The following is a 12,263-nucleotide window of genomic DNA, read 5'->3' as shown; positions in this document are numbered from 1 at the left end:
AAAATTTGATTTTAAAACTAAAAAGTTAAATTTTCATATTTAAAAATTTAAAGCAAAGTTGTAAAGTTAAAATTAAGAAAGTCATTGAGAAGAAACTAGATGTAATGCACACCTATAATCCCAGCACTCAGGAGACTGAGGCAGGAGGATGACCTCAAAGTTTGAGGCCAGCCTGGGTTATACAGTGAAATCAAGATCAGTATGAACTACCTAGAGAGATCTTTCCTCAAAAACAAAAGCCAAGAAAGTTACTAAGAAGTGACAAAGATATATGGGCAATAAAACAAATAAAAAACTTTAAGAAAAGCATTTTAATAATGTCTAATTTTCAGGCAGGAAACTATCTGCAATGAGTTATAATTGAAATAGAATTTCAGTTTGCTGCATTTGCAAAATCAGATGTTATTTAAAATCAGATGTTATTTATAATCAGATGTTATTGGTATACTTGAGTAACACATAACGATCACACCCAGCATGGGGAATTTGTATCTGTACATGGGATAAGGTGATATTTTCCCCCATCTCCCTCCCCTCCGTCCACACTCCTTTCCATCACTCCCCATTTACAAAAGCTTTGTTTCTATTTTTTGCCTTTTTTTCTCACTTTTTATTTTTAAACTAAGAAAAGAAAACTTACATCAATGCGGAAGTCTTCTAACTTCTTAAAACTACAGAGGTATTCCTGAAGCTTTGGGTCAACAGAATGTGTCTTAGATTGAGAATATTTCAGATAGGCCCAAAATTTTTCTAATCCATACAGCTGACCTAATAACAAAGAAGAATATATACTGTAAATTATATGGAATTTAAAAAGAGATTCGTATCAAATATGATCCAACCACCAATAACCCACTTATCTTTCAATATATGCTTTATTTATTTATTTAGAGACAGCCTCTCACCATGTAGTTCAGGCTTTCCTCTTGCCTCAGCCTCCCAAATGCCGGGATTATCAGTGTGCACTACCACACCCTGCTCTAACTTTTTAAATATGCTTCCTGTAGATTTTGAGACTAAGATGTGCAATGAAAGAACATAAGTAGCACCTAACACCACTTTGTGGTCATCCTCCTGCCTCAGTCTCCTGAGTGCTGGGATTACAGGTGCACATCACACCTAGCTTCTTCTCAATGACTTTCTTAATTTTAATTTTTCAACCTTTGCTGTACATTTTTAAATATGAAAATTCAACCTTTCAGTTTCACATACACTTAGAAGCTGGCCAGGCTGAGGAACTCGCCAAGGTCACGCGGCCTCTGGGCGCTGACAAAGGCCACAGACCCCGGGATCAGGCCGGCAGCCCGCCCTAGCGCTGTGCTAGTCGGCCTCTTCATGCGCGTCCGAGCCGTCACAAAGGCTGTCACGTGAGGGACAGCCGTGGGTAGCCATGCTTGTGAAGAGGATAATGGCAAAACAGGCCTCCACGATGGAATACCCAGGGTGGTATTTTCCCACAATTCTCAAGAAAGGCCTTTTATTACATGGTACACAACCTTCATCAAGAAGCATAATAACAGCATAAATGTTTTACCGCATCCTAGAGACAAATGCTGTGAACTGCTCCCCCATTTATCAACAAATTCAAGTTTACAAATTCCAGACAGTAAGTTTTGGTTTTGTTTTTACCAGATTCGTAATCTTTTTTGGTTTCTTCTTGGAAATCCTTAAAAATTTCTTGTCTGAATTTCTTTTCCAGTCCATAACTATAAAACCTGAACAGACATTCTAACCCATACCTATACACAGAAAAGAAAAAGATAATAAATTTTTGCTATAATGTAAATTCATCATAGCATCTATACAAGCAAACATGACATGAAAAAGAGTAAACAATATGAAACAAGAAGCAAATTTTTAGCACACAGATTTTTAGATTCAAATCTTTGTGTGTGTGTGTGTGTGTGTGTGTGTGTGTGTGTGTGTGTGTGTGTGGTACCGGGGATTGAACTCAGGACATTGTGCTTGCCAGGCAGACACTTATACCATTGAGGTATCTTCCCAGCCCTCAGCACACAGATTTTTTTAACTGAAATACTAATTAATAACACTTAGATGGTTTTGCCACAATTTTCTCCCTCTTTTGTTTTAATCAATCATAGTACATAATAAAGCCATACAAGGAATTTGCAGATTGGAGGCAGCCCTTGCCAATTAAGAGTCCAACTTTTTTAGATGGTCACTGTATCTGTCCCAAGTATTTCTGAAGAAATTATCAAAAGATTTAGGGACACTGGAAATGGTACAGATTTTTCATAAGCCTAAATTTATATGGTGCATTGTTCATCATATTAAATACTTTTCAATATAATTTTCATTATAGAGAGAGACCATACTTTTGTGCTGTGAACCCCAAATGTAATTAACCTATTCAGCTGTAATCTCCAGACATAATTTAGTGCCCCCTCAGAGAGCACCTCTGCCTAGTTATAAAGTATAGTTCATTGTGGGTATTCTGGTAAGAGCTACAATCATTATATAAAGCTGAAAACAAGTTTTCTTCCTTCTTCCTATAACTACCTAGAGAACCTAAGACAAATTCTAGACAGTAGATCAATAAATTACCCTGGTTCAACCTTTAACTAATGGTGCTAAGTAGAGAAGTGAAGGATCATGCCTGGCTGATTCAACAGTTTTTAAAAATTTCTATTAGAATCCTTAAGTCCTGAGTGCCTCAGTGAAATAGGTTACAGATTCTTTATTGTGGGCTGGCTATTGAACACAGGAAGCCAGTGCATGTGTGTGTTTGGTGGTTTGTCTGTTTTTGTTTTGTTTTTGAGACAGGCTTTCGCTATATAGTGCAGGCTGGCCTTGAACTCACTTATGTAGTCTAGACTGGCCTCAAACGCACAGCAATCCTTCTGCCTCAGCCTCTCAAGTGCTGGGATTACATATGTATGACACTACAACCCTTCTTGTGTGTGTTTTATAAATACTTTCTTACGGATGGAGAATAACTATATGCATAAAAGAATTAGGGTTTCTTGACAAGCCACTAAGAGAAATGTAACACTGCCATCTATGCACCTATGTACTAGTCAGGCATGGTGGCAAACAGGACTCCTAGCACTCAGAAGACTGAGGCAGGAGGATCACTGCATGTTTATGGCCAACCTGGACTACAGAGTGAGTTTAGAGCCAGCCTGAACTGCATTGGAAATCCTTTCTCAAACAGACAAAAAATTAAACAAACAATGATACAGGCCAAAACAAAACACCTGAGGATTAGCAAGACAGATTAGAAGATGCAGACACAGCTACAAATACACTCAGCCACCTTATCTTTGAGACTCTTTAATAAATGGTGCTAGAATAACTGTCTTTCTATATGCTGAAGACCAAAGCTAGACCCATGTCTGCCATCATGCACAAAACTAAAGTCAAAATGGATCAGAAATCTAAATAGTAGAACCCAACCCCTAAATCTACAGAACAAAAAAATAGGCAGAAATCTGGAAGACATAAGGTTAGGCAGAGAGTTCATGAACAAAAACCAAGCTTCAAGGGAAATACTCCAAAGAATCAACAACTGGGATCTCATCTTATTAAAAAGTTTTGCACATCAAAAGAAATCACCATATATATGCTGATACCTGTGAACTATATATGCTGATACCTGTGAACTAAGCAACTGCACTGAATATCAATGTGTAATACACTAGGATCATGCTTGGAATGCCTATCATTCTGGTCTTCTACATATGTACTGTTTGTCATGTCATATCAATTACTACTATACTCTCTCTCAAGTAAATGTATGTTTAAAAAACAAGAGTAATAGATGAAAACAAGAGATAAAAAACAAAAATGCCATAGGATTGTCCTGCTATAATGCTGTATATGGTTAGATTTCTAAATTTCTGTGTAAAAATATGTAATTGTTTATTCCAATTTTTAAAATATTTATTTATTCATTCTTTTTTTCTTCACATTCTGTAGGGATTTAAAGTTTAACATATTAATATTTGATGGACAATATCTGTTCCACGCTATGTCTAAGATGTTTGATATTCAGACAGATAATGAGGTTAAGCTCAACTGCCTATATTACAGGGTAATATCATTAAGCTTCTCTTCTGGAGGGTTAACAACTTAAGTTTGCAGACCAAAAATTAGAGAAAAAGAATGGCTACAAGGAAAGCCAACATTTTGGTCCTAGCTTTTCAAGGTCAGTGAGGACTCAGGAATAAGATAACCTGTACTATAATAGCCTGTAACTCAGTGAGGTCCCAAATTTTCTGATCAAGGAGATTATGGGGGTCACAGAGGAAAATGATTGACAATGTAGTGTGCCTAAGGAGAGTCACATGGAGAAAAAACATTCTCTTAGGCTTTCACAGAGAGCAAATTGGTCAAGCAATGTCCATGACTCATCCACATGGCTAACACTGACAAAGGATCTACAAACTGCGGTACAGGGCTTCAGGGTAAATCCTGAGAGGATTTGACTGACCTTGTCAGATACAAAAGTTACAGTTCTTGTTACATAGGTCTTGTTTTATCTTGGTCTTAATCATCCAGCAGAAAAGTATAATAACAAGGTATGAAAAGTAAAGCCATATTAACATGCTGAGCTGTAAAGGGCTCAAGTCAACAACTTCTGACAATGCCAGTCCTACAGATTACCCACTACTATCATGGATTACTGGACTATATTGGAATATTTTGCTGAATTCACGCACCTACAATATTTAAATGACAATGGAATACCCATCTCTGACAAAACTAAACAAAAAAAGAAGGAATACAAATGAAGGACCTGGGGTTGGGGAGTTAGCTCAGTAGAATAAGAACTTGCCTGGCAAATGAAGGACCATTTCGTATCTATATATACAAAATAATTAGGATAGATATACAGCTACTTTCTCTTAATTGAATGAGAAGAAAGATTTGTACTAATAGTGTTTGTGGACAGGATATCATATCTGCATCTTGTACACTATGAAGACAACAATATGCAATGTATTAATTATTGAAATTGTCCTATTAATCAGTTTTGAAACTGTTTCATTGCTATTTGTTTCTCAATAAAATTAATAAAAAAAAAAGAAAGAAAAAGAAAACACCAACAGAGTGAAAAGAAAACCAGAGTGGGAAAAAAATTAGCCAACAGTCTCTTATACCTAGAACATATAAAGAATTGAGAAAAATCAGACTTCCCCCAATTCAAGACCCAATCCAAAAACGGGCATTTTAAATGAAGTAATACAAATGGCAAATACATGAAAAAATGTTCAACATCATTGATCATTTGAGAATGCAAATTAAAACAACACTGAGATTCCGTCTCATCCCAGAAAGAATGGCTATCATCAAGAAATCAACCAATAACAAATGCTGGCAGGGCTGTGAGGAAAAAGGAACTCTTATCCATTGTTGGTAGAAGCATAGATTGAAACCACCACTATGGAAATTAGTGAGAAATTCCTCAAAAAGCTAGGATTATAGATACAATTAGACCCAGCTATTATATTTCTGGATATTTTCCCAGAAGAATTAAAAGCATCATACCACATGGGTGATATATGTGCACCTGTGTTTATAGCAGCACAATTAATCATAGCCAAATCTTGGAAACAACCCAAATGCCTATCAACCAAGACATGGATAAAAAAGATATGGTATTTTTATATAATGGAGTACTACTCAGCTATAAAAGATAAATGTAAGACAAAAGTGAATAGATGTAACTTGAGAACATACTTATAAGTGAAATAAAGCAGACTCACATTGTAAACATTCTATTGTCTCCCTACTGTAAGAAACCAAAAAAGTAAGATCCAGAGGGTACAACAGATATTGTGAAAGGGAAAGAAACTTCTCAAGAGAAAAGAATAGCTAGGATGAAGGAAAGGAGAAAAAAAGGAAGGGAAAAGAAAAAGAATATATATATATATATATATATATATATATATATACACACACACACAAGATCGCTAAGGCAATTATACTCCTTATTTTTATTAGTGCATTGAAACAGTTTGTGCTTATATTGTCTGAACAATTTTGCATGCCTTTATCTTGAAATCTGAGCAATTACTTTGAAGATGACAATATGTAATAACCATTGTTAATTTCCTATTATCTTGTTTTGAAATTATACATCATTGTTTTTTATATTTTTATCGTGTGTGTGTGTGTGTGTGTGTGTGTGTGTGTGTGTCTGTCTGTGTGTTTGCACATGCATCTCACTATGCAGTTCAGGCTGGCCTTGAACTCACTTTGTAACCCAGTCTAGTCTTGAACTCCGAACAATCCTCCTGCCTCAGCCTCCTAAGTACTAGGATTGCAGGCATGTGGCTCTATCTATCTATCTATCTATCTATCTATCTATCTACCCACCCTTTGGCTTGGCAGCCTGAAGTACTGCTACTGATTTTTTATTACTAAAGGCTACAAGATCTAAGGACCCAGGGAATACCAGCTCCGACTTGTAAACTTGTCTTGATAATATTATACTAATATCAGTAGTTTCCAACTTACTTACACATTAGAATTACCAGAATTTTTTTTTAAATGAATTTAGGACAGGGTCTACAAGGTCTTACTATGTAGATTGGACTCATAGTGATTCTCCTATTTTCAGCCTCCCAAGCACTGGGATTACAGGCATGCACCACCACACCCAGTTTCACTTGCCATCTCAGTGCATCCCAGGGGCAGGGCTGGCATGGCACACTGGGGATCGAAACCTGGCCACTGCACTCTGCCAAAACAGGCACTTTAGTCTGATGAGCTATCTGGATGGCCCTTCAAATGTTGTTTTGAAAAGGTCATCTCTAGGCTCTGATCCAAACCAATGAAATAAAAATCTTTGGGGAGAAATTCTAGCTCTGTCTCTTTTTCTTTCTCTTTTGTCTCTCTCTTCTCTCTTAAATTTTCTTTTAACTTAAATGTCTTTGAGGAATCCAAACATCCTTAGATTATTAGTAAAAGCCAATCAATATTTGATACAATTTTGCATTAAATAGATAATATTTGGAATTTTGCTTTTATCCCTTCATATATTATTTCAATGACCAAGAATATGGTATTAATAACATAGCCCAAATATTTATCCTGCTAGACTAAAGAGCAGAGGCAAACAATTAGTCCTCTCAGTTTTCATTTACCATTACCTGTAAGAAGGGGAAAACATACAGACTTAGAACTGTATTTGAATCCTGAACTTATAATCATATCCCTAGAAGTGGGGACAATAATATCTAACTTTCAAGAACAGATATTTATAAAGCTCCTAGACCAGAACTCATACATTAGGGGCCGGGGAGATAGCTCAGGAGAGAGAGAGAGAGAGAGAGAGAGAGAGAGAGAGAGAGAGAGAGAGAGCGCTCATGCATTAAATGTAATAAATACTCAGTGTCTATATTTGGAGTTCATCTTATTATTATTTTCAATCAGTGGATAGATTTAGTGCTGATCTTCTTTCTAATGCTGATAATCATTTATTGAGCATTACCATATAAATCAGTTAATGTGTTAGGTCCTTTACATGTTTTGTTCAACCTTCATAATAACACCATTAAGATACCTAACAATTTCTCTTGCTTTATAAAGAAACAGTGGGAGTACAACCTATCAAAGTCACAGCAAATTAATGGACTGAGATTCAAACAAAGGTCTCATTTCAAAGCCTTGATGTACTTAACTATAATCTCTTCAGAATAAGCATCTAATACAGTCTCTTGGTAAGTATTACAGAAACAGACATAAAAGCAAGAAATGGTGTTAAAAAGCGCTCAGAAATCTACACAGATCTATGTGGACATCAGTGCAGAGGAGGCATTTCCAACCTATACTTGGGTAGAAAGAGAGTTAAAAGAAGTTATTACAAAGTTCTAAGAAACAAAAAGAAATTGCAGAAAAGGTAAACAAAGCATACTGATTCAAAACAATATCTTTCAAATTTTTCTACCCGTCCAATAAGAAAAAATATTTTATCATATAAGTCAACATGTGCCCCTATAAATTGTGTATAAAATGCTTTACAAAACAATTACTTTGTGTGTGTGTGTGTGCAGGGTCTCACTATGCAGCTCAGACTCATAGTGATCCTCCTGATTTCTGCCTTCCTAGTGCTGGAATTACGGGTGTGCACCACCACGCCCAGACTCCATCACCAGCTCAGCACACCTGGGGGCGGGGCTGGCACGGCAGGTGGTGCCAGGGATTGAACTCTGGCACCTGAGTTTACCTAAGCAAGCGCTTAGTCTGCTGAGCTATATTGACAGCCATTTTACAAAACAATTCTTAAATTTCTAAGTATGTATAAATTGTGAAACTGAACTCAGTTTAGTCTGATACTTTCTACTATATCTTTTTTTTTTTTTTTAAACTCAGGACCTTGTGCTTGCCACACAGGCATTTATGCCACTGAGCTATCTTCCTGGACCCTCTACTATATCTTTGAAATCAGGACAGTACCCTTAAATTGATTTCACAACCCAATAGTGGGCAGCAAACTACAGCCTGGATGACTATCCTGAAATCAAGAATGGCAAATTTTGCTTTTTTTGTTCCAAATCTATTAAATTAGAAGAAGCTACAAAAGCCATAAGTCAGAGTTTAAATCTGAAAAGTATAGGTAGGAAGACCATAAACGGTGCTGGGATTGATTAAAGATGTCATTAGTGGACAGAGGAGAAAGGAATGGAGGCACCCATGTCATGCATCTGCTGTTCTTGACCTAAATAGAAATTTTAGATGAAAAATAAACATTTTTGTTTTACATGTTACAAATACAATTTTTATTAGATTTTTTAAAATCAATTTTTGACATCTTGGAAGATGTCCTTCGTAGATCACTTGCTCTGGGTCATGCATTGAAGAAACAGTCTTTTTATCATAAACATGAACAAGAGAGCGTCTCAAACTTGAACAAGCCTGTCCCCTTCATTCATGGGCGCACTGAGTCACCAAAGGGTCTTTTCGGTTTGTCTCAGGGAGCAGAGCCTGCGCACTCAGGCCGGAGTGTGCTCTGGCCACCCGCGGAAGGAAAAGGCCTTGGAGATTTCTTGGGTTCTGAGTGCTTAATTATCTATCTGCACCAACAAACTGAATCTGGGGGCTCATTCCCAGTACACACGTGTTGTAAAACCCTCTGTGGGAGGCTTCTGTGGCCAGAGACTGAAGAAGCTGGAAACCCACTCAGGTCTTGTCAAACTAAGCCCCATCAAACACCTTGCCTGCAACCTCCCGAGAGACCATGGGACAGAACTACCTAGCGTCTTTACCCTAAAAATGTTTCTAGTTTTAATCTTTTGAGTTTGGGGGTAATTTGTTATACAGCAATAGCTAATGTAGATAGCCCTCACTTGACATATCGTGTGGAACTTTCACAGTTCAAAAGTAGGTTGCTTCAGTCCTTGTTTCTTAATTTTTAAAAATGCTTCCAAAGTGTTAAAAAAATCACATAATATTTGACCTGTAATTTTCTTTTGCATCTTCCCAAGCAAGTTCTTTAAATTCCTCATACATTTTTTTATTGAAGTGATCTCTGAGGAAAAAGGACCAGAAACGAAAGAGGGTATTCATTTCTTGGGACTGTCCAATTCCCAAGCGTTTTCTCTCTGGAAAAGTTAAAACATATTTGCAAGTTAAATGTACTAACAAAAATCAAGACAGCAGTCATTTTATAACTTAAAATGAAGAAAACTAAAATATCTTGATCCTAAAATATATTTGGATTTCTCCTAGAGGATAAATACTAATCTATTTGATGACACACTGCTCAAATTATAGACATTTGTCAATAACAAGAATATATTATACTAAAGCTTATTTCCTAACGCATCTAAGGTATGAAATATAAATAAAGAAATGTGTAAATAGGATAATTATTAATATAACAAAATAAAATAATATCTTTCTTTTGAAACAGGTTCTCATTTTGTAGTGCAGGCTGGCCTTGAACTCACTATGTAGCTCAGGCTGGCCTTGAACTCCCAGTAATCCTCCTGACCTAGCCTCCCAAGTGCTGGGATTACAGGCATGTACCACCATACCTAGCTAATAAAAGAATATCTTAACTGAATATTAAAAGATAGAATTTGAATTTTTAGAATTATATTTTTATTTTAAATATAGGTAGAAAAAGACAAGCATCTTACCACTTAGACATCTTTGATGATACTTGTGATACACTTGTTGGGTAAAACCATTTTCCTTCAAAAGTTCATGAGAAGGGTGCTGGAACTTGGGGAGTGGGTGAGGAGCACATCCACAGCTTCCCCCAAGTGGTGCGGCTTCCGAAGGTGAAGGATTTGAACTGCTGTCGGAGAAGGGGAAAGGGAAAGCCTTCAAACTAAAGAGTCAAGAAGCAAATGTGGGGGCCAGAGAGATAGCTAAGTGGCATAAGTACCTGCCTGGCAAGCACAAGGTGGCAAGAAGCGAGTGTAGAATCTAAGGTTTTCATGATTGAGTGTCTGAGCAGCAGGAAAAAAGTATTCCCTACCAATAGCACACAGATGGACAACAGGAAGTGCTACTTATGTTCAACACATAAATTCAGTTGATAAAGAATAGCTCCGCTTTGAAATCCTTGCCTTTTCATCTGTCCTCCATTATTTGAAGTTAGGCCTTCCTCTCCTTTGCTGGAATTAACTGCTCTGTTTCCCCATGCTCCCTCTCAAAGCCTGCCACCAAAATAATCTTCCTACAACACTGATTTAAATCCCAAGTTTCCAGGGCTGGCCAGATAGTTCAGTGGACTAACACATCTGCTTAGGCAGACTCAGTTCCATCCTTGGCCTGCTGTGCCAGCTCTGCCCCTGGGGCACACTGAGACAGTGATTGAGACTAGGCATGGTAGTGCATGCCTGTAAACCCAAGTGCTGGGATTACAGTGCTTGGGAGGCTGAAAACAGGAGGATCACTACAAATCGGATCTGTGTAGTGAGATCCTGAACACCGTGTACAAAATACCAAATATATAAAATAAATAAATCACCTGTTTTCAAAGTGTGGTCTGTAGATCCTTAGTGTGTTCCTAAGAACCTTCTGAAATGTCAAATCTGTTTTCATCATAGTTCTAGGACACTATTTGTCTTTTCTGCTGGGTTAAAATTGTCCTGATGGTACAGAAGCAATGACATGGAAAACTGCTGCTCTGAATGGAGGTAGTAGCAGCAACTTTTACTTGATAGTGGCTGTATTCTTATTTTGCTCCCCACTGTCAATGAAAAAGCCAAAATAAAACAAAATAGTGCCAGCTCCAACATAAGCCAGCATAACTCTATCGCTCTCCACAAAAAGAAAAAAAAGATGTTGTCATGGTCTGGGATTTTGCAAAGGGAACAATACAATAAGGGACACATTTTATAAGACTATAATAATCACCCAAAGAATCATATACAAACAGAGAGTGCAGAAAATCTGTCCACAAGCTGAAGACCAAAGACTGCAGCAGCTGATGGGCTGGATCCCATGATAATGTCCTGAGTCCAGCTGAAGCTCTTCAGTACACAAGAGCTCATGACAATGCCTCGCATGAGTCCAGTTGGAGGCCAAGAGCCCATGACAATGTGTCATGCATGGCTGTTTCATGGATCTGTGCTGGGAAAGCCCAAAGGTCGGTGACGGAAGCTAAAAGTTGGTGCCAGCAGGTTGAGGGATCTGTGCTAGCAGGCTGAGGGATCTGAACTGGTGCCAGGAAGTGACGCAGAAAGCAAGAACCACAGCTCCCCTGAAAAGTACCATGGCCATGCTCAGCGCCAGTGAGGTCCGAAGCTCTTCTGGCCATGAGGAAAGCTCAGTTCCTGTCAGGAAAGCCAACACCACAAGCTTCTCCAGAAGACTGAGCATTGCACCATCTTCCCCTGTGGAGCCAGAAAGCAATGCTCAAGGTGAGGACCAGAGCTGCCCCAAAATGAGCGGTAGCCGTTCTCAGTGACAATGTGGTTCTGAGCTCCTCCTCCAATGAGAATAACCAGGTTCACCAGGAAAGCCTGTATGATAAAGTTACGAGGGAGAACAGCCCAAAAGAACTAGCATCTCCCTAACAGTTTTCCAATAGCTTGTACCTAACAGCTTGTACCTAACAACCTCTCCAAACAGCTTCCCTAACAACCTCTCAACAGCTTCTTTAGTTCTGCTGTCAGCAGTTCTCAGGTGGGCCTCCTATACCCAGCGCCACACTGGTTCAGTTCAGCTGGGTGTAATAAGTTGGCCATCAGTTATCAATGCACCGCAGATGTTCCTTTCTTTCCTTCCTTCCTTCCTTCCTTCCTTCCTTCCTTCCTTCCTTCCTTCCTTCCTTCCTTCCT

At 38.1% G+C, this 12,263-nt stretch overlaps 1 protein-coding gene across 1 annotated transcript in view; it reads right to left on the bottom strand.

Moving 5' to 3' along the window:
- Positions 1-12,263, bottom strand: part of LOC105742717 (la-related protein 1B-like) — a 103,390-nt gene that overhangs the window by 3,024 nt on the left and 88,103 nt on the right. Inside the window, exons 3-6 of the mRNA XM_012515538.2 lie at positions 10,110-10,270; positions 9,425-9,569; positions 1,630-1,739; positions 641-768 (exon numbers count right to left, since the gene is read on the bottom strand). Coding sequence (XP_012370992.2) covers positions 641-768; positions 1,630-1,739; positions 9,425-9,569; positions 10,110-10,270 — 544 coding nt within the window. The remainder of the gene's footprint in view (positions 1-640; positions 769-1,629; positions 1,740-9,424; positions 9,570-10,109; positions 10,271-12,263) is intronic.

The sequence above is a fragment of the Octodon degus genome, unplaced genomic scaffold (genome assembly GCF_000260255.1).
Source record: "Octodon degus isolate 3935 unplaced genomic scaffold, OctDeg1.0 scaffold00068, whole genome shotgun sequence".
Taxonomy (NCBI): domain Eukaryota; kingdom Metazoa; phylum Chordata; class Mammalia; order Rodentia; family Octodontidae; genus Octodon; species Octodon degus.
Note: the sequence above shows the minus strand (reverse complement) of the source record. Positions and strands in the feature narration are given on the sequence as shown.